The sequence below is a fragment of the Desmodus rotundus genome, chromosome 6 (genome assembly GCF_022682495.2).
Source record: "Desmodus rotundus isolate HL8 chromosome 6, HLdesRot8A.1, whole genome shotgun sequence".
NCBI lineage: Eukaryota > Metazoa > Chordata > Mammalia > Chiroptera > Phyllostomidae > Desmodus > Desmodus rotundus.
This window is the reverse complement of record NC_071392.1, coordinates 1192471-1214278: the sequence shown is the minus strand read 5'-3', so window position 1 is coordinate 1214278 and position 21808 is coordinate 1192471. Positions and strand designations below refer to the sequence as shown.

At 59.5% G+C, this 21808-nt stretch overlaps 1 protein-coding gene across 3 annotated transcripts in view; it reads right to left on the bottom strand.

The window, feature by feature from the left end:
- Positions 1-2335: 2335 nt before the first annotated feature.
- Positions 2336-21808, bottom strand: part of ABCA13 (ATP binding cassette subfamily A member 13) — a 135534-nt gene continuing 116061 nt past the window's right edge. For 2 of the 3 annotated variants that reach the window (XM_053926080.2, XM_053926081.2), the window contains exon 48: positions 12763-13803. In XM_053926080.2, the coding sequence (XP_053782055.1) occupies positions 13134-13803 (670 nt within the window). In that variant the 3' untranslated portion in view covers positions 12763-13133. Of the gene's footprint in view, positions 3914-4450; positions 4589-5464; positions 5571-7718; positions 7812-9370; positions 9475-10323; positions 10459-12762; positions 13804-21808 lie in introns of those variants that run through there. The other variant, XM_053926087.2, reaches the window with a different exon arrangement.

Below are 21808 nucleotides of genomic sequence, written 5' to 3'. Positions count from 1 at the left end.
GCCCCACCTCCAGCATGACACCCCACAGGTCTGTCTGAAGCCATGTCCCAGGTCTCCTGAACAAAACCGGAAAGCTAGCCTACCTCGTGATTTGGTAACCGCTGAAACTCAGCAACGCAAAGCCACACCCACGGGGCATGAATGTCAAAGAAAAATGGAATTCCCAATGTCGCCGCTGTTTGAGAGGGACGCTGGTGGAATTTCTAGGCCTGTTTCTTTCTAACTGGTGAACTCACTGGGTCGAGACATGCGCTGAACTTGGGGGACCCCGCGTTCTCCTAAAACACGCTGAGGAACGGGGTGGGCGCGGTGGTGAAATGCCGCCTTCGCCGTGACAAGCGTGGCAAGTAATGAAGAAAACACGCCCCTGGCGTCCTCAGCAACTCGAGGCCCTTCGCAGCGGGGACACTCGCCCACTGAAGCTCTGAGCGGGGACCCTCACGGTGAGAAATCAACAGCGCTGATCCACCCCAATGGGAGCGCGTCACGAGGCCCTCTCTCCTCGGCTCTCCTGCACCCCTGCGGACGGCGCTGTTCGAAACACAAGTGGTGCCTGACCCTCAGGGGGCAGTAACAGCCCGGGAGCTCGACAGCCCGGACGAGACCTGGCTTACTCAGAGCATCCAAGTCATGTAGTTCCATTCCCTCAAGAATGGCCATGGCGGGACAGCCTGGTCTGCATCCCAGTGGAGACGCCTGCTGGCCGTCGGTCCGGCGTCTGTGGCTTCCTTCCCCTGCAGAAGCGCTGCGTGGCTGCCCACGCTAACACCTCACAGCACAGGTGTCCTTGCAGCCGGGTGCTCGGCCGTGTGAGCGCTCCTGGCCGACATCACGAAGGCGAAGCCTATAGGTCAGACTTTTGACACAGTGCCCTTGCCCCTCCCCCCATCCAATTCCTCCCTTCTGCTGCTCTGAGTGCTGAGAGGGCTGGAGCTCCAGCAGCCGCTTTGGGATGGAGGGAAACCGTGAAGATGGCAGTGCTGGGCACTTGACGGAGGTGCAGCCCCTACATCCGCGTCCCCCGGGCAACAGGCAGCACCCAGTGCCCACCGAACAGCGTGGTTTGCCCCGATACTCCCTCTCCCTCAATGTCCCTTCCCCTTCCTCCACCAGCACAGGCGCCCCCACAGGTAAAAATCCCATGAAGCGGGTCCCTCCCTCTTTACAAGGAATCACACCTGTGGTCGCTGTGGTCCCCGAGCTGGACATGCATGTGGCCTGGAGACAGCACCTGGCCTTCCCCACCTGACCGTGCGTCTCAGGGGCAAAGCCTGTGGCCTTTTCACCTCTAGCCCACCGCCCTGTGTTTACAGCACCCACCACCTTCGTACACGGAGGGGCTCGGTGGTACCAACGGAAAGAGCGAGTGTGCCCGCCCACCCGTGTGCTGGGAAGGACTGCGAAGGAGCCCGGGGTGACACTCCATCAACAGGCTGCCACTGAGCTGAAACGATGCAGACCGAGGAGAAGCCAAGGAGGACACATGGTCGGACAGGCTGGAAAATGTTAAGTGCCCACAACCCCCGTTCGGGTGGGACAGCGCGTGGCCTCAGCGTCAAACACTCGGCCATGGGGGGTGCAAGGTGCATGCTCTGTGGGACCAGGTGGCGCGACTGGGGGGAGTCGTGGCTCAGCCCCGTGTCCCACAGGACAAGCTGGCTGGGCCCCGAACCTCCTGCTCTCCGCTGTCACGAGGCAGGGTTCGAGTTTGCTCTCCACGGTCTCGAGTCTGTGGCACGGCTGCCACGCACTCCTGTTTAAACGCCCGGGGGAGGTAAACTCCGAGCCGCATCATGCCTGCTGCGCCCGCCTCGCCCGGGAGTCTCTCCACTCCCGGTGCTTTCCTGGGGGGCTGCTTTGTTTAGAAGTCTCGCTGCGTGACCTTAAACCCAAAAGGTCTTAAGACAAATGTTGCACTGCGAAGTCATAAAATGCCTGCATAATTCATAAATGCGGGGCCATTTTCGACACTAACATAGGACTTGACCTTCAGTGGCCAGCCCTCCGGGGGGCGGCATTTTGGCACGCTGGGTTTCCTTTTCCTTCCTCTTCACGGCTCAAGGACGCACCTCCGGGCAAACGTCCAGACACAGCAGCCCCAAGACCAGGCAGAACCTCCCGGTGCAGAACCCAGCAGAGCAAAACTTAATTGTTAACTTTCTCAAGCTGTCGGACATCTGGAAAAGCCATGTTTCCCCTTCGCCTAAACGATGGGGTGCCTGAGGAGGCGGGAAACCTGTGGGCCAAACCCAACTGCACCCCAGCTTGGGGGCGGCTGTGGGGGGGCACTATGGCGCGGCTCCCGAGTTCGACGCAGAACACCCACACGGTGATGTCTCACAACTGCATTTATTGATCCAACAACACCGCGAATGAAACATTACACCTCCCATTCGACAGTTGGCCGGTGTTAGAATTGGGGAGAATCATAAAACTCTAAGCTGTAACTTCTTAAAGGAAGCGTGATTCCTAGGAGTCAAATCATTCATTGGAAACCACCCCTGACTGTGTGCGCCCTTCTCGTGCAAGAGTGCCTGCAGCAGGGAACGGCGGCCAGGGAAGACAGGTCTCAAAGAGATCCTGCTTCCGCAAAGAAATGTCACAAGGAAGAGCTTTCGCTCTGATCACAAGCTACTATTACTCAAAAACTTCACTGGATAAGGTTAAATTCTAAGCTGAAAGCCGTGCGGCCCTCCCGTGAGGTTTTAGAGAGTGTTCAAACAAGTTTGAGAAAATGCTCAACCGGAAGTGCCCGCCTGGGAGCGGCCTCCCACAGCGGTCACTGCTGCGAGGACTCCACACCCCACGCTGACTCCCAGCCCGTCGGGGCCACATGCCCGCCCGCCACACCTGGAGACTCTCGGAGGGCAGTGATTCCGAGATCTTTAGACATTATTTAAATGTTTGCGATTGGCGTTCACACACTAACTACACTGTGCTAGCTATGCCTGTACAATCAGAGTGTAACTCGCAGTTTCTTCGATCGCTGGCTGTCACGCTGCAATGTGCATCAGAATGGCGGGGTGGGGGTGCGTCCTGATGGCCCCAACGGCAGGGGCCCCCTCCGGTGCCTCTGACCCGCTGGGCCCGGGGGGCTGCCTCCTGACTAGCCCCCAGGTGCTGCTGATGCAGCTGAAAACTGTATTTAAAATCACTTTTTGAAAGGTAATTATTAATGCAAATTAGGAAACAGAAAACACATTCGCATTATATTTCTTTATACTCCCCCCAAATTATAATCTGAGATTCTGGTAGAAGTTTTATAAATGATCGAGTTCCAAGTACAATTTCTTTAATTTTGCTAAAGTGTTGACTAAAACGGTCTCTTGTATTTTTTAAAAAAAGCATCTTTTAGAAGGAAAAAAGGCACCTTTTTTCATGTCATATCACATAATGTCATCCAGTGTAAGGAATAGTTTGCGTTTAAGTCACTCGGTTCTTATTTCGACACCGGTGAGCGTGTCTAGTATAAAGACGACAGAAGGAACACAAAATCCTAGGTGCCGTTTCCTGCAATAACATTGGGGAAGCGTGCGACCTTGGGGGCCTCGGGTTCCCTAAAAGCAAACGCAAACGTTGGAAATGGATGGCGTCCAGCTCCGAGCCACGGAACCGTGTTGGAGGACCCCCAGCGTCTGCAGGGAAGACAGAACGTTCCGCCTGTGGGCTGTGAATTAACAGAGCTTCGGAGTGGGAAAGGAAGAGGGGGTGAGATTTGGCCGCCGGGGGTGCCTGCCCTCTGCTCTGCGCCGGCTTCTCCGAAAGGGCCCCTCGTGACGAAGACAAGGCTGACCCTCCGAGGCACCTTCCCCGGGACTCACACAGGCAGGTGACGGGGCTGGTGGCCATCGGCAGAGGGATCGGGAGTGGCTGGTGGGGTCGGCTGCTGCTCGGTAGCAAAATTGATAAATACCTGAAATCGAGGACAATAGTTAACCTTTCGTTCTCGAGCATTATAAGGAGGAACATTCCCCCAAAGCGCTGTCCAGCTTTTCTTGAAAACCGCGGGTCGGTCACTCACTCCAGCCCCCTGAACACGAATCCCCATAAACAGATGAATCCTGAAATCAAACTCCAGGAATAACAGGTATTTCTGGACAATAACAAATCGCCTGGAAACTCTCTGTGCCTCAGGCTGCCTTTGGAATGAAGCTGCGATTTAACTTTATATTTGGAGACTCTTCGGAAACCAAGCCCCTTTCTTCCAGGGCGCCCCTGGGTCCCCAGGGGTGGGATGGGCGTGGCGGGGGTCCCCCACAGGATGCCCAGTTCCACGGTGGACGAGCGGAAGCACGTCCCACGGGGACCCTGGGCAGAGAGCAGGCGATAAGCGGGCCGCCCGACACCCATTCCCCTCCTCCTCAGCTTTTGGGAGCCCAACAGTGACTCACTCCAGGAGAGGGGGCCTCCACCCCATGGCCCGTGCTGCCCGGCGCCGTCCGGGCCCTACCTGCTCCAGCGTGGCTTGGCTGACGGAGTAGCGCTCGATGTTCAGCGCGGCCTCACTGCTCTGCAACACTCGCAACAGGTCGGCCGGGCTTCCCCGTGTCTCCGGCACGTGGTACTCCAGTAAATTCAGGCGCCGCCCCTAGAGGCCCGAGGAACGGGAAAGGGTCTCGTGATGCCCTGCGACTCAACAAGATCACGCCACTGAGTTTAACCGCCACACACTAGTTTTGTGCGTCTCCCGTGCAGGGTCGGGAGTGACATTCCCCACGAGTGCTCTCTGCACGGCGCTCACCCCGCAGGGCGAGCGGCTGTCCGGCTGCTTGGTCCCCATTGTTCTCACCGTCAGCACCTCCCGGGAGATGACTGTTCCGAGTGTCACTCCCGGATGTGCCGGGGGCACGGGGGCAACAGGGGCTGTTTTGTGGGGTCCCCCCAGGGTGCTCTATGTGAGCGTGTGCCCCGCACAGCCTGCCCGCCCTGGTCACTGCGGAAACAGGGAGGTTGCCGCCACGGTGGCCTCCAGCAGTAACAAGCCCGCACTCGTGCCCCAGGACACTGGAGGCAGGGCCCTCAGACGCTAACCTGCAGAGCGAGGTTTGGATTCAGCAGGCGGGGGCCTGAGAACCCACAGGTCTAAGCAGGTGGCTCGGGAACACTGCACCTGCCTGGTGGAGGGGGCTCAACTGCCGGCACAGCTGTTGCTTGTGAGATGACCACCAGGCCCAAGGCCACCACATACACCCGGGGGGTGTAGCGCATCCTGAAGGACATGCCCTGCAATGCAGCTGGGCCCCCAGGTATGGAGGGTGTGACTACCACCTCCCGCAGCCCTCCACCTGGGACACCATCACGTCGTCCCCAGCGGTCAGCGTGGAGGGCTGTGCCTGGAGGGAGCTGCGGCCCCTCCGTCGCCACGAGGGCGGACCACAAGCAGCCCCTCACACCAGCAAGGAGCCAAACCTTCCACTGAATCCGGACGCACGCGGGACCCCCGCACAAGGGACCCCCGCGCTACCTTGAACTGGACTCCCGGGAAGTGGCGCTGCAGGCAGGCAGAGACAGCGGCGTGCGGGCCCCCTTCCTCGCAGACCCACACTCTGACGGTGTATCCGTCCCCGAACCTGGAGGGGGGACGGAGTGAAAGCCCGGTCACTCTCCAGGGACCTGAGACGGGTCGGTCCTGAGTCTGTTTCCAGGGGCAGCAGTTAGAGAAAGTGACTGGTCCAAACTGTCGGGAGACTTTGGATTCTCAAAAACATACCCAGAAATGAACGACAACTCAGGTGGTTTGCTCTAATTCAACTTACACTGACACCGAAACTGACTTGTCTTTTTTTTAATCATCAAATCCTGGAGTCGACACCCATTTGATAAAGAGGGAGGGTGAAACACCAGGTCCAGGAGTAGGAGTGGGGCCTGTGGGAGCCTGACCCCAGGAGCTGTCCTCACCGCAGCCAGGGAGACAGCCAAACTCACGTCTGGTCCCAAACTCCGGCCGTCTCAAACCCCTGGGACACCCTGACCACAGGTCACTTCTACGCGAAGCGCACGCAGGAGCAGCGGCAGCAAACACCCCGTCGGGCTACGCTGACCCTCCCCTCCCTGCCTCAGGCTCCCTCTGTCCGCCCAGTCCCCTGCCTGCCACTGCAGGTGGCCGAGGCTGCGTGCCGGGGCAGCCGGACCAGGCCTTGGTCTCTCGGACTCCCGCCTGCAGGAGCCCGGTGAGGCTTCTGCACAAAGCCCTCCACAGTCACCCTCCACCATCTGGGCGCACAGGGAGCCCCTGAGTCGCCACACAAGGCCCCACGGGACAGCGAGGCCACCACAGCCTGGGAGACTCGTCCCCTTGCAGCACAGGGTGGCTGGGTGGGTCGGGGACAGTGGGGCCTGGAGACGGGGTCTGCCTCTAATGCCCGGGGCCCGGGCACACAGGCCAGGCGCTCGGGGCCTGAGGGGTGGACAGGCCTCTGCCCCAGGGAGAGCAGCGGCACAGAGTGGGTGACCCCCGTGGTTGACCTCCGTGGACACCCAAGGTCACACTTCATGATCAACCCTCTGCCTCGAACTCGACATTGTGGACACACCCGCCGTCGGTCACTCACTGTGGGAAAGCACCGCCTTCGCACACCACTTTCAAATGTACTGAGTCCAGCCTTTCCGTGGACAAACACCGGCCACGAGCCACTTCCAGTAGGTCTCTAGTTCACACTGACGGGCGCACCATCCGAACACAGGCTCAGGAGCGCCGGGCCAGGGGCCACGCCCGCACAGCAGGCACACGGTGAGCCTCCCCTGGGCTCGGCCCTGCAGCCCCTCCATGGGCAAACCCACTGAAGCCAGGCGGCCGAACTTAACTCACACCGCCCACCACCCACCGGCGCAGCCGGACTGCTGCACGTAAGACTCGGAAGGGGCGGGGGCAGGGTGTGAACCCTGTTTTCCTCTGGGGGGCGGCACATATTGGAGGGGGCAGGGTCTGTTCTGGGAACGGCTCCCAGGAGGCCCAGCGACAAGGGGCTGAAGGTCCCAGGACACGGACACCAGGCCCCTGGGAGACAGGCGTCACCGTGCGTGCATGCTTCTGCAGGTGTTTTCTCCATCAGGTGAAAACGCTCAGCCTCTGCAACTACCTAGCAAACCTCCGCCTGCCCGTTCCACCTTTAAACACACCGAGTAAACGAAAACGAAAACATTTATTGGCTGAATGAATAAACCTGTATAAAAAACAGGTCAAAGTAAAAGGCAACTAGAAACTCTGAAAACAGCTTAGGCGACACCGAATCTTTCAGACGTTACGCTGGGACATCAAAATGCTCCCAGGGACTGAGGGCACAGCCACCCGGGGCCCAGGCAGCCCACGGAGAAGGCGGGGGAGGAGACCCCCGGAGGAGGCTGAGGCTCCCCCAGCAGAGCAGCGGTGGCCCCCTCGGCCTCTCCCCCTCAGGGTGAAAAGCCACCACGACCCCCTTCCTGCTGCGGAAATCCGCGTGGGGGTGACAAGGACCCACCTGCCCTGGGCAAGGGGAACACCAGCAGCCTTTCCAGCAGGTGCTCTGGTCCATGAGGTCAAGCTGTCCTGCTGCACCCCACCTGTCCAGTGCTGCCCCCCCAACGCGGCACTCCCCCAAGCAGCACACCCCCGCCAGGCCCCCCCCCCGCCTGGGGGCGGGCCCCCCACCTGCCAGGCTGCCAGCAGAGCACCTCGCACCCACCCGCACCACTGTCCCGGGCCGGCTCACAGCGCCCTGAGCAGAGAGAAAGGCACACACCTGCGCTTGAGGTGCTGGGGGGGCCCGAGGCAGCGGAAGCGGCCGTCCACCATGATGGCGAGCCTGGTGCACAGAGCCTCACACTCCTCCATGCTGCGGGGAAGGAAGCACAGGGAGTGAGCGCATGGCCAGCTCGGCCACACACCGCGGGGCTGGCGGCAGCGCAACACCAGGGCCGCCGGCCAGCCGGGCGTGCGCACCGAGACGCGCTTCGGCCGTCAGGGCTGGTGCGGAAACGCCACGCAGGGAAGAGTGGCCGTCACACACACTGGGCAGCCTGGTGAAAAGAGACGAGATTTACTAACGGAGTTAAATGAGACCTTGAGTCCATGGAAAAGCGTATCAGAAAGAAAAGTGAATATTTGAAAAACGGAAAGTTATCGTAATGTAAAAAGTAAAAATGTAATTATCACATAAAGTGACTGGAATGTAAAACACTGCTGGTGTCTGTAGGTGTAAAATGTAACAAGCATAGATATTAAATGTGATGGGTAAATAAGTTATATATTTACTACATATGAGCAAATGCACACGATATTTTAATGCACTATAATATAAAATGTAGTAAGTGACATTGTAACTTTAACTTATTTTGTAATATAAACCAGTATTTCAATAGAAAGCATTTAATGAAGACTGATGACTTTAACTGCATCATGATCACTAAGTAAGATGCAACATTAATCACAACGGCCCGGTGCAGCGCCCGCCAACACTGGCAGCCCCGGGACGAAGACTTGCGTAGCCGCTGCGCACTGAGCGGAAGAAACCGCCGGGCCAGGACAGGAGGGACAGAGGACCTGCTCCAGGACCCTGGGAGGGTGAGGGCGCCCCCCACAGGCCCACGGCTGGCGTGCTAACCGACCGCTGTGAAGCGGTGGGCTCCCCCAGCCCCCGGCTAGGAGTGGGAGCCGGGCTGGGGGAGCAGGGCGACCCTGCGGACAGGCTGCCGCTGCCCTTTCGGGGAGCAGGGACCTCTCCCACCTCCGACCTGGAGTCCGCGTCTCCCGCCAGCACCCACGAACCGGGGCGCCCACCCTGAGAGCTCGCGAGCAGGGGCAGGTCCCCACAGTGCGCGACGCTTCCCTCGCAGCGCGTCTCTGCCACGCAGGAAAAAGTCTGAACTCCGGGTCTGACCTCCGCTCTCCCTCGGGCTTGTTCCAGCCCGTTCACACAGCCCCTCTCCACGGATGGGCTCTGTGAGATCCGACATTCGCACTGTGCCGTGGACGAGACTGTTTCGAAATCTAATCACAGGATTAATTCTGGGAGGAGGAAATAGGAGGCCAAACCAGAAACCCGTTGTTTTCATCACTGCCTGTTCTGCTGCGGGACAGGCAGCCGGGACAGAAAGGACCAGATGCGGGCTGCGGGGGGCCCACAGGGGGAAGGACCGGACCGGTCCCGGGGCACCCGCTCTGGCCCTGGGGCCCGGCTCTGTAATGAGGACAGACCAGACGGGGGCGAGGTCCGCGCAGACGTGGGGTTCAGACTCCAGCTCAGTGCGCTGGCCCTGTGGCCTTGCTGACGTGACTCCCCCGTCCCCGGGTCAGCGTTCTGAGGGCCATGGCGGCGTGAGCGACGCCACCGCCAGCGCAGTGTGGCTGCAGACACGGGGACCCCTCGGCCCCCTGCCTCGCTCCGCAGCTCACCTGTGTGACGTCAGCACCACCGCACAGCCTTCCAGAACCTCCCTCCGCACTGCTTCCCACAAGAGCCGCTTCGAGCAGGGGTCCATCCCCGAGCTGGGCTCGTCCTGCGGGAGAGAGGACCCCCAGTGATGGACTCGGCCCGGGCGAGAGGAGCCCCGCTCTGGCCCCGGGGCAGCTGTCGCACTGCCGGCACCTCCGCGCCCGCTCGGCTCCCGCCCTGGAGGCTCCTGAGAGCACCCGACGGCTGGGGTCCCCGAAGGACATGCCCGAGAAAGACCTGCGGGGGCAGCAGAGGCTCCGTTTACATGGCAGCAGCATCAAACAGGGCGAGATTTCCCAGGACCTGACCCTGCCTCCTCCAGTGAACACCGAGCCCTTCTCGAGAACCGTTTCTGAGGGACGCTTTGTCGGCGCAATGGGGCGCTTCTGCACTCTCCGCGGTCAGCCAGCTCTGCACTCGGGTTTCTCACCAGCTTAGGGCGCCGGTCTGTCCAACCCGGCAGCACCTGCCTGTTCGGCCAGGGGCACGGCCGCTTCCCCCCAGAGTGCCAAGTTCAAAAACAAGGGCAACGGCCAGCACCAGCAGCCACCCGGTGCGAGCGGGTCAGGCCACACCTGCGCTCTCCCGTGGGACCAGCGAAGTGCCGGCATGTTGGCGACCGATCCGCTCACATCGCAGGTGGGAGGTCGCCGTGCGGGGGACAAGTGTCGGCGGGTTTTCAGACTGCAGGTGAGTCCTGGAGTCCTCAGAAATACCGTTTCTAATGTTACGTGTGCTACTGAGTGTGCAATTTGGTGGACAAAGGTGACTTATCAGGAAACGCACTTCATTTCCGTAGAACGCCAGGGCTGCGTCAGGTCGTGTGGGGGCGCTGACCTGGGACGAGCGGCGCGGCCCCTGCCCCCGGGAGGGCGCCCCCAGCTTAAAGCGCCGACGCTCCTCAGGTCCTCACCAGCAGCAGGAGGTCAGGCCTCCCCAGCAGGGCCAGGGCTGTGGACAGCTTCCGCTTGGTCCCCCCACTGTAGGTGGCCACCGGCTGGTCCACGTGGGCTTCCAGGCGTAAGCGCCGCACCAGGTCCCCGGCGACCTGGAAGACAGAAGCTCTCTGTGGACCCCTCACTCACCAAGGGCCCCCCTGCTCCTCCTCCCTCCTCCCTGCCCCCCGACACGCAGGCCCCGTGGGACACGGGGATCACTGAGGATGAATGGACGGCGCCCCGGAGCATGCTGGGCTCTCCGCGCCTGTGGGGTGTGGGGGCAGCAACCAAGCGTGAGGTCAGAGCCCAGGGGCCCTGAGGTGCGAGAGACCAGCGAGCCCGAGGGAAGATGGAGAGGGAACGAACGGACCGGGACTAAGCCCAGAGGGAGCGTCTCACCAAGCAGAGACGAGAGGAGGGAGCTTTCAACACTCACGCCGGGAAGAAGGGCCCTCCCCAGAAGCCGCTCCGAGACCCCCACTCGGAGGCTGGTACACGCCAGCACAGGGGCAGAGCTGTGTCCTGGGTCCATCAAGTCAGGGGGGGCTCAGGGCACCCTCAGCCCAGGGAACTCTGCCCACCCCCACCCAGGACACAGGCTCGCTCACAGCTTCCTCCCCTCCAGCACCTGTCCACCTGCCGTTTCTCCACCAGCCTCAGAGGCCCGGCCTAGTTCCTCCCTGCTCCTCAGCACAGGGAGCTGTCCCCCGCGCGGAGTCCACCTGCCCTCCGACCTGGCCGCCCAGCACGGCCCTGTGACGCCCGCCAGGCCTGTGGTCTGTGTGCAGGCCCTGGGCTGGGCTGCTGCCTGTGGGGGCCAGTCAGCCACAAGCTGGTTTCCAGCTCCGGACACTCTCCTGTTCTGCGACCACCTCGTCTAAGTCCCCGGCCGCCGAGGCACCGACGTCGGGCCGTCCCGTGTGTCCCCGTGCGGTCGAGCTGGCCCTGCTCCCAGCTTCCTCCCGACGTGGGGGGAGAAGGAAGCACTGAAAAGGGGCTCACGCTGGCGTGTCCCCAGTGACGCAGGAAACGCAGCTTTAAGTGGACACACGTGTGTTACCGACGAAAGACTACAGGGCGGAGCAACGATGGCAGCGATGCGGCACCGAGAACCTCTACCCGCTGGGTCGGTTGGTACTGAAGCCTCCCGGTGCGCACGCAGCACCAGCTCCTCCACGGCTCCGTTTGCGGGGCCTCCGGTCCAGCTGCCCCGCGGTGCAAGCCCAGGGAGCAGACCCCGGGGCCCACACGCCTGAGGACAGACTGGAGCCTCCTGCTGCCTGCCCAGGAAGTCACCGCGAGGAGGTGGCCGGTCCGGGCGAGGCCCCCACTCTCCCGTCACCTAACTTGCGTCTGCAGCGTCCCCGCCCAGTCCCCGTCTCCTGAGACATTTTGTGATAACACGACGTAAACCAGGTTAACGAGCTGAGGCTCAAATGCGGACCCTGCACAAAACCGTGGGCTGTGCACGAGGAGGACAAACCGGAAGTCGCCACACCAAGCAGCCGAGCCCAAATTCAAGCCGCGTGAGGAAAGGCACCTTTCTCTCACCTAACTGAGCATGCGGAGGTGGGTGGGGTGCCGGAGGGAGCCACTGGACCACATAGGAAGGGACAGGCCGGCGGGGAGCACAGGGGAGCTGGACCTGGAGGGCAGACGAGCCCCAGGCTCTGCAGGGCAGGGCGGGGAGGGGGCGGGCTGGCAGGAAGGACCTTCCCGCAGGACTAGGGCGTCTCCCTCTAGGCTCAGAGCACCCAGCCGTGGCTGCCTGTGGGACTGAGGAAACACCAGAAAAGTCCTGACCTGGCCACGAACCCAGCAGCCCCCGCAGGTGAGGGCACACCTGAGCCAACTCCGCCCTGAGGGGGGCAAACAAAGGAGCCCCCTGTGGGAGGAAACTCGGTCACCTCACAGGACCTCACGTGCTTTGCCACCGAAAGGTGCAGAAAACAGGTGTTCCAGGAGCTCCAGCTCACACACCAAACCTGACTACACGGAGCACCGCTGGGAGCCCCACACTACCTGGGCCTCAGCTTCCCCAACTGTCAAATCAACCTGAGCACCCACGGGCGCAGACGGTGCCGAGAAGCACCCAGAACAGAGCCTGGCCGGGTGGATGCGGAGCACCGGCCAAAACAGGGTTCTTGTTCCGGCAGCCCCCGACCCCCCGCGGGAGACGTGCGCCGGAAGGTGCGCCTGCTGCACGGTTCCCGTCTCTGGCTCCTTCGGGCACGCGGCATCCTGCCTGCCCGGTCGGCGGCCGAGCGAAGGAGGAAGCGAAGTCAGTCCCAACTGGCAGCCGGTGGAGAAGCTCCCCAGTGAGGAGCCTGAGGAAGGAGCTCTGAGCCAGCTGTGCCTCAGGACTGCGGCTGCGGGGACAGGGCCCACTCGCCGCCCTGCCAACAAGACCTTCTTCAACGAACACCTTCTCCCGGGACAGGAGAGGGGCCAGCCAGCGGTGCTTGCCGGCACCCGCCTCTTTAACCAAACACTAACCAGGGAGCAGGCAGAGGTAAACAAGGCCGCACCCAAGATCTCCGGGTTTCAGCAGCTGCTTCCCATGCTGGGCGGGGCCCTCCCCCAGGCAGACAGTGGCCCGAGCTGAGATGGGAGGCGGGGGAGCGGACGGCACCCTCCAAGGACGGGGAGAGTCTGCTGAGTCTCACGCAGAGTCCAGAGCACAGAGGGGGAGGGCGGGCACCGCACAGCAGCACCGAGAAGAGTTCCAAGGACCAGGGGGCGAGGGCTGGGCCGGCAGAAAAAGGAAACTGTGCCTGAGCACCTGTCACCCAGGTGGCTTCCCACCTGGACTGTCCGGAGCTGCGGTCCAGACTGCCAGCCCCGCGTGGCCGGCCACCACTGCTCCCAACAGGTGGTGGCCACTGCCTGGGCTTCCCCAGGGCTGCAGCTCTCCCCTCGCAGGCAGGAACACGGGGGCAACCCCCGGGCAGGGCCCTGTGGCCTTCCTGTCCCACCCGCCCCCAAAGTTGCTCCCAGTCTGCGCCCTGCTCTGCGCCTCGGGGAATGCCGTGTCTGTGACATTTGTCCCTGAACACACAGGAGCAGTCGGTGACATGAGGGGCACTGGAGAGGCGACAGGAGGGGGGACACACAGGTGTGGGCCACACGTGTGCAAACTGCCCCCCGCCCTCCGCTCAGGCCTGGCCGACGGGTAACAGACACAGCAGGAGCCCTTCCTGGTGCGTCCTCTCCCCGGGTGCACTGATCCAACACCGTGCTCCCGGCTCCCGGGGTGAGGCGGCCGCTGCGCTGGGTCCCCCTCCTGCAAGGCCCAGGGGCTCACCTGTGGGATGTGTGGCGTCAGGATCCCGCGCAGGCGGCAGTAGTAGCGCAGGTGCTCCCAGCCGGTCAGGTGCTCGTCCAGGGCGTCCTGCTGCGGACAGTAGCCGACGCGGAGGCCCGCTGCTTGGGCTGAAAACAGAGCCACGTCCTCCCTGCAGAGAAGCAGAGCACAGTCCGGACAACTCCACCCCCAGGCGCCCCGTTTCTGGAATCGGCTGGTCCCTGAGGAGCTCGCAGGGTTTGTCGAATGAGGTTAATTAGCGCAAAGGGGTTCAGTGAAGGAGCAGAGAGAGACCCAGGGGCCCAGGAGACCAGGCCGTGCACTTTGTAGCTGGCACACAGGTGTGCTCGGTAAGCGGCTGTCAGAAGCGCTGTTCCCCCACCAAAAAGATCCACGTGAACACCCGGTGAATCGATGGCTCCAGGACCCTTCGGGACCAGGTTTTAAGCAAACAGGTTGTGTAACAATTGCATCTGATCTGTCACTGAACATACGGAAAACAGAGAGAGAAAAATCTACAGTCGCAGCAGCAATTTCTGGAGACGACGCGTGGTGAGCCCTCCGGGAGCCGGGTCACAGGACGGTCTCCAGACGGGACACAGGCGAGCACAAGTCGCAGAGCGAGACACAGCGCGAGCGTCTGCCCTGCGCTCACACGCCACCGGCCGGAAGGAACAAACAAGCTCAGTGAAGCTGCAGGAGGCGAACCAACACGCCCAAGCCCGCGACGGCTCCCAGACTAACACCGAGCTGCGGAGAGGCAAACGGTCCCACTGACAGTGAGCCAGAGAGAAGACAGACACAGGACTCAGAAATGAGCTTCGCCGGGGCGGGAAAGGCCCGTTCGCCGAAGCTGCCCGGCGTTGCGGAGCCCGAGGTCGAGGAGGAAGCTGCGTCACTGGGTGCAGCCAGGAGCCCCTCCCCGCCCCCACCGGTGCTCGGGGCCTGAACACCTAAGCCTCCAACTCACAGACGCGCTGCCCCTCCCAGCCAGCCCGGCCCAGCGGGGGGCACCTCGGGCACGCGCGGCCCCCTGGCTGGGCCCCGTCCGCCCAGCAGAAAGAGCGTCCGCAGCCATCCTTCTCTCCACCTGAACTGCCGCTACCTGTCAGGTTCGTGACCCCTTTACCCACTGTACTCCCCAGTGCTTTGTCTTATCTGATCCGTGTTTTTGCCCTTAAACTTTGGTGGTTTTCTTTACAGAAGAATTTAAAGTTTCCACATTTAAGTATACCTATGTTTTGTATTATAAGTTTTATACTAAATTAATGCTCAGAAATGGTTTCCCCACTGACTAATGAATGTTTATTTACTGGTGCTGTTTCTTGTTTTCTATGACAAGTATTAACCACCAGTCTCAGGCAAGTTCGGCAGGTAACTTACTTTTCCTTCCCTCGCTGAGTGAAATTTGCGGGCTGTCTTTCTTGTCCTTGACTCTGGTCTGCCGCTGTCTGCGAGCCAACCAATCCGAAAGGCACTGTTTTATTGCGAAGTGAACACAGTGCCTAAAATACCCGTTGTGGCAATTAGCTGTCCTCTAGCTACCTTTGCAAAAGCTCGGTGACCAGGCCCATCTGTGTAAACTCCCGAATTTCCCCACCGAGCCTCCTGCTTCCTGCAACATCAGCCAGAACTGCATTCAGTCTACTCGACCTGCCGGGGGAGAACAGCAGGAGGACCTCCAGGTTTTCCCACCAGGTTTTCCCGCCCGGCCACACCTTTCAGCGTCCTCAAGACCGCGCCACCTGCCCCCGTCCAGCACACGCCCACCCGACGCCGTGCGCGACACCCCGCGGGCACGCCGCCCGGCGGTACCGCCCATCCTGTCCCAAGCTCCCGTTACTGCCGGCACGTGGCAACGCTCTCGATTCTTACACGTTTAGCCGTTGTCTGACCACCTCAGTCGAGACCGTTTCTTAACTGACTTCCATGGGTATTTTAAGTGCATTACGTTTTTAAAAAACAATGCTCGTCGTTGTGTACGTACTCGGATCATTTCTAACCGCGTCATCCACGGGCACTTGAGCTCAAGAATGATGGTGAGTAACGGTAATAGCGCTGTTCCGTTTGTTCTCCAAAGGGGTCACTTCAGTGGCCCGTCGTGCCCGCGGGGCACTGGGCTCTCGACCCTCGCACCGCATGCAGCCGTGCGTTGGCCACGCTGCGTTCGCCGCCCTTCCGCGGCCGCCCGGCGATGGAAGAGTTAAGACGTCTTAATTCAGCTATGTTCCTGCCCAGTTCTCTCTGGTTTCCTAGCGGTTTGTTGGGCAGGTTCTCTTACTTTCTATTCACACACAGAAACACTTGACGTAGTGAGTTCATTTAGGAGAGTATATTTCACTAAAACGTGTAATATTTTTTGCCAAAAATATGCCTTTACCTCGAATTCTGTCAATGTGATAGTCACATACGTACATGCGCTACTTTGTATTTATCTGATTGCCACTTTCCTTCCTAACGTTCACTGTCACTTTGTTTTTAGCAGGTGGTACAAAACCGCACATTTTTTTAAAGCCACTGTCTGAGTGTTTGATTTTTTAAGGAACAATCAACCCCATAGTATTTACGGTAAAATACAAGCTTGGCATGTCAACCGTCTGTCAAAACTACTCTCTCTCGCTGCCCCTCCGTGTCCTGTCGTGGGCCGTGGCCTGCAGATTCCTGATCTTCTGCTCTCAGGGGTGGGGGGCCACCTCCTCCTTCCTCTGCCTCCCCCCGCCCTCTCTCTCTCTCTCTCTCCCCCCCACCCCCCGGAGGTCAGCCTGGTCCCGCTCCCTCCTCCCAACCTCAGGCCCCTCCTCCAGAGGCCGAGGCCAGGACAGTGGTCAGGGGAGATCAGAAGGTTAAGCTCCTAGCAGGATGCGTGTGAACGGCAGTCACAGAAAGCTGCTGTTACTGGCATTTGCGTCGGCAGTGGGGGACCCAGCCTGAGTGCGGTGGGGCAAAGGAGGGTCAGCAGCGGGGCAGCGGGGGCGGGGGAGGGGACATGACCACCAGGCGCTGCGTCCGGGGTTTGAACCCTGCAGGGCCACCCTGGGAGAGGCCCTCGCCTGCGCCTTTCAGGCCGCGGGCGCTGTCGCGATCAGGGGCTCACGGGGGTGAATGAGACGGCGGGGGTCGGTTTGAAACCCTTTCTGTAGACGCGCCTTAGTCTCAAGTCTGAGCACACGCATTCACAAGCGTGAGTGGACACACTGAGGAGAGGGGGCCGGCCCTCACCGCACAGCCTTCCAGGGAAGCGAAGGCTGGACCGCTCCAGGCCCCGCGGGCGGGCGGGACGGCTCACCCCAGCGCCCCCCAGTGGTTGTAAACCCGCTGTGTCCTCCCTGCTGGCTTAGTTCCTTGAATGCCAATGCACAATTAACATTACAAATAATCAAGGTTTAAAATATAATTAATGCAAGTGTGATTTAGCTATAATTAAACTAATTACACAGACACGGAGCCTAATAAGGGACTTGCAGACCATCAGGAAGATGTAAATCCATCCGTGCTTTTGAGAACAGCTATTTGAATTTCATTTTCCAATTATTTCAGAAACGATAGAATGAAATTATAAAGGAGACAGCCAGCCTCCCAGGGATGAGAAAATAAACCATATATTTTCATTTCCTTTGGAATTCTGATTATCGTGTCCTTTTGTACTTGTAAATAGAGACGTTCCAAAAGAATAAAAACCCACCACCCAACCAACAAAAGCACCTCCTCACGCCCCGGGCCTCAGGCAAACCCGCAACACGGCCCTTGAGTGAGTTCGACTCACTCAGCTCCACCCTCCGCCGCCGGGGACGCTAAGCAGGATCTACACATTCTCTCTGTTCACGGTTCCTGGACGGAATTAGTTTCCAATGTTGACATCTGCCTAGTGACACGGGCCAAGCCAGGTGTAACCGTGGCCTCAGCCGGCAGGCGGCACCGGCTGGAGCAGGTGCGAGCTGCCACAGGCGGCAGCGGGGCTCAGCCCGCAGCAGGGAGGCACTGGGCCAAGCCTCCGCGTCTCCAGCCCTCCTCCCTGAGGTCGGGCGCGGGAACGGTCCTGAAGTGAGAGGCCCCGGCCTGTGACTGGACCAGGGGACAAGCACTCGAGACGGCGTGGAGTCTGCATGCCAGTGTGCGCGTTGTCTCCCCACCCTAGAGCGCGGGCGAGGGCCAGCGGGACACGGGGAGGCTGCGAAAGGGGCCGCAGGGAGCAGATGGGACCCGGAAGCACGGGGAACTCTGCGGCGCAGGGACCTCCGCCCGAACGCTGTGACCCAGACAAGCAAGCCCTGCCTTGTCACCACTGAGGGAGGCCGGAAATCAGTGCTCCCGAAAACCGGGTAAGGAGAAGGCACAGAATAAGCATTTATCTGTCCTCATTCACGTGCACTATTCCTCTGCGTAACCAAATCAGATATTGAGAGCAACTCGTTATAAACCCACCCTGGCCAGGAAATGAAAACGAGATGCTGAGAGCTGGAACACCACCCCGGCGCCATCCCCCGTGACCGAGTGGGTTCGCTAGACTTCCACCACAACCCCCCACCCACAGCCCACCCAGCAGAGTGAGGACCAGACAACCGTGCCCCTGGGGGAGAGGAGCCAGCCCGCTCCTGCTCAGCTGTGCGGAGGGTCCACCTGAGCCCCAGGGCCTCCGGACCCAGAGTAAGGAACAGCACAAGGCCGTCCCGTGAGACCCCTTTGGGTCACACCCGGTCACGCCCGCCCTGCGGGGCGAGGCCCACCCACCCAGAATTTGGGGCAGCCGGCGAAATCCGCCTGCAGCTCCCACTCCCCGTCTGAGGGCCCAGGACCAGCAGCAGATTGCAAAGCACCGGAGCAGGTGGGGAGAGGGTGCCCGAGACGGAGACTCGCAAGTCAGCCACGGGCAGTCTCTGCAAAGGAGGGAGGCAGAACGGCCGTGTCTGGGGCCCACAAGGTAAAAGCCTCAGAGAATCCGTCGGGGGAGGGGCTGGTCACACACAAGACTGCACTCCTCAAAATTCTGGGTGGGCCTCGCCCTGCAGGGTGGGCGTGACCGTGCGTGACCAGAAGGGGCCTCACGGGACAGCCGTGCACTGTTCCTTCTGCTGGCACAGATCGGAAAAGCGGGTGTACTGTGTGAAAAGGTGTCGAGATGTGCTTCTCCACATGTGACTTCCCTTCAGTAAAAATTTTAAAGGGACTTTTGAGAGTATTAAGCCAGTATCATTGACTGTATTCCTCATGCTGGACTGGCCGTCCCTGTGCACACCGGAAACCCACAGGAGGAAAACTGCATTATGCCGAGGAGCACGAGATTCGGAGTGCCTACATACTCTTGCGTGTACATTTGGAGCCTACATACTCTTGCGTGTACATTTGGAAAGACTCAATCAAACACGTATGTCATTTAGAGCCTACGGCAGCTGTGACGTCACCGAAGTTTTAGGGTCAAGCATATATGTTTCATGCACCAAGAAGCACATTTATAAATTTAAGGGAAAAAATTTTAAAGTCCTTCAAATGAAGAAGTCAAAAATAAACAAGACTGGGAAAAGCATGGTGGAGAGGCTAGTAAGAATGACAACATTTAATAAATTTGGAAACTGAAAGACTTGAATTGCTGAAGAAATTCAATCTTTCATTCCCCTTACGGTAAAATACTCAAAGTTGAGAAAGTATGAAGATAACTTTATACAAAAAAGTCAGCGGCCCACTTGTATAGGAATAGAGCGAAAACACAAATCTTATGGTAATCACAGCTATGACTCCGGAAAAAGTCGTAAAACTTTTTAATTGTCAAAATACAAAATAAAAATAAGAATAATTTAATAGTAAGGATTGGAAATCAGAGAGTTCAACAAATTTTCCTTATGAGTCATAAATTTAAAGTACTACATGACATTTAGCAAATAAGAAAGATTTAAATCCATGACAAAACACAGTTGACTGTAGAAAGGACAGGACAGATGAATAATCAGAAATATCGTACTTACGACACAAACACGTGAAGAGAAAAAGAACTGTAACACGGGTCCCGACGTATGGGCACCAGGCTGGTAAAGGTAAGGTTGTCCCGAAAGAACGCCTGGCAGAACCGCAAATGGACAGGCCCTGGAGACGCCCAACACCCTGGGCGTGATTTCCCGCCCCCCCCCCCCCCCAGGGAGGTGGGCACGCCGCCCTTCGTCGCGGTCTCGGCAGTTCTGGGGAGAGCGAGGAGGCGTGGGGGCAGGGCCTCGCCCAGGGAGACGGGAGGAAAGCGCCGCATTGATTACTGAGAAGAGCGCCGTGTTCTAGGCAGAGCATGCAGGCTGCTCGAAACGCTTCTTAGACTCTCTCAGCAACGAAAACTACGCAAGGCTTGCAAAAGCGAAGACAGCGTGAAACTGTCCGTTCTTTGCAAACCGCCCTGCAGACGCGGCACAAAAATCCACCGAACTCCCAGTAGTTATCGCGGACCCAGGGCTTCCTGGTTCTTCTGTCTCCAGAAACAAGCAGCGGGTTTCATCCGCTTCGTTCATCGCTAGGCAACGGTGTCGGGAATAGAAGCCTCCATCCCAGCATCACCTCCGTGCGTCACAGACAGGGACAGGACACGCGGGGAGCAGGGTCTCACCACACTGCCCGCTTCGCTCTGCCCTGGGCCGAGAGGGCGGCGGGGGCTCCAGCCCCTGCTCGGTGGTGGGGACCAAAGCGCTCAGGTAGGGGCAGAGGGGGGCCAGAATCCGAGAGCTCGCTGCAGGGAGCCCCTGTGTCCCCACCACCCCGAGAGGGGCTGAGAAGCGCTGCCTGGAGCCCCACCTCTGACAGACAGAAGGGGACACACAGACACAGGGCCAGCGAGAGCTGACGCACGCGGACGAGCTCACTCTGAGGGTGGCGAGCACGTTCGCAGGCCACAAGACAGTCCGAGGAGAAGACAGTCACAAAGGGAACAGTCGAGGGAGGGGGAGCCCCCTGACGAAGACGGAGTCACCTGGGTGTCCAATCTGGAAGCAGGGACGGGGGCGAGGTGAGAAACCGTGGGACGTGGTCCAGTGACTGGGCACAGGTCTGGACACGGGGCTCCACCACCGTCATTACAAACCCAAGGAAGACGCAGTCCCATCAAGATACAAAGCCCTTGCGATTGTAACATAAATTTGATGTAATTCCAGTCAAAATTCCAGTACTGTGACATTTTTAGAGAGGCTGATAAAGTTACTCTGAAAGTATAAAGGTCCCAGAGTCACCCAAGCAATTCTGCAAACGAAGACCCGGGGAGACAGAGGGCCGGGACGGGGCCCAGCCCCTGGAGAACTGGGCGGGACAGAGGAAGTGCTCCCCGCTGACGCTGACAGAGGAGCGACGCTGCGTCCGGAAGTGGCAGCTGGGGCCCTGGCTCGGGGGCCCAGGGGTCAGAGCGTCGCCCCCACGCACCAAGGAAGCAGGCTCAGTGCCTGCTCAGGGCTCAGGGCACACACACGAGTCAACAATGGGCGCGCAGGTAAGAGGAACAGCAAACCAGCGTGGTTTTGTCCCCTCTCTCTCGTCAATCAACCGATCAATAAGAACAGGGCATTAGGCAAATTGAAATTCTGGATAGGAAAAAATTAAAGTTGTATTTCTACTATATCATTTATCCAAATATAAACTCCATGTAGAGACATGAATGTAAAAAATCAGTTTGGAAAAGAAAACATGAAAAATATCGTTATGACTCAGAAAGAGAATTTAAGATTCAAAAACCAAGAAGAACAAAGAACAAAATCATAAGTTGACTTAATCAGAAGCAAGAACTTGACACAGAATCTTTCACAGCAAAGTTAAAACAAAGGAGCCAGCGGGAGATAAGGCTTAGCACACGCAGAGGCCTGTGTTGGCTTCCTGGGGGACTGGACGAAGCGCTCTCGCACGACCTGCGGCCAGCGGCCGGCCGGCCTGTGGGACAAAGGACCGTGGGCACCCCAGCCCAGTGGCAGGACGAAACCGCACAGAAAGTGGTCCCGGGAAAGCAGCCCAGTCCGGGAGGAGCTCGACAGTGCCGGTCAGCGAGGCCGTGGGCCTGTCAGGCTCATCCACGCTGACACTCGGCGGCTGCTCCTGAAGAGGGCTGCGAAATGCTCGGCTCGTGGGGGCACGCAGGCCGCCTCGTGTCCCCATCTGGCTTTTAAGTGTGCGCCTCTCTGCCTGGCACCACACTGGGTTACCCG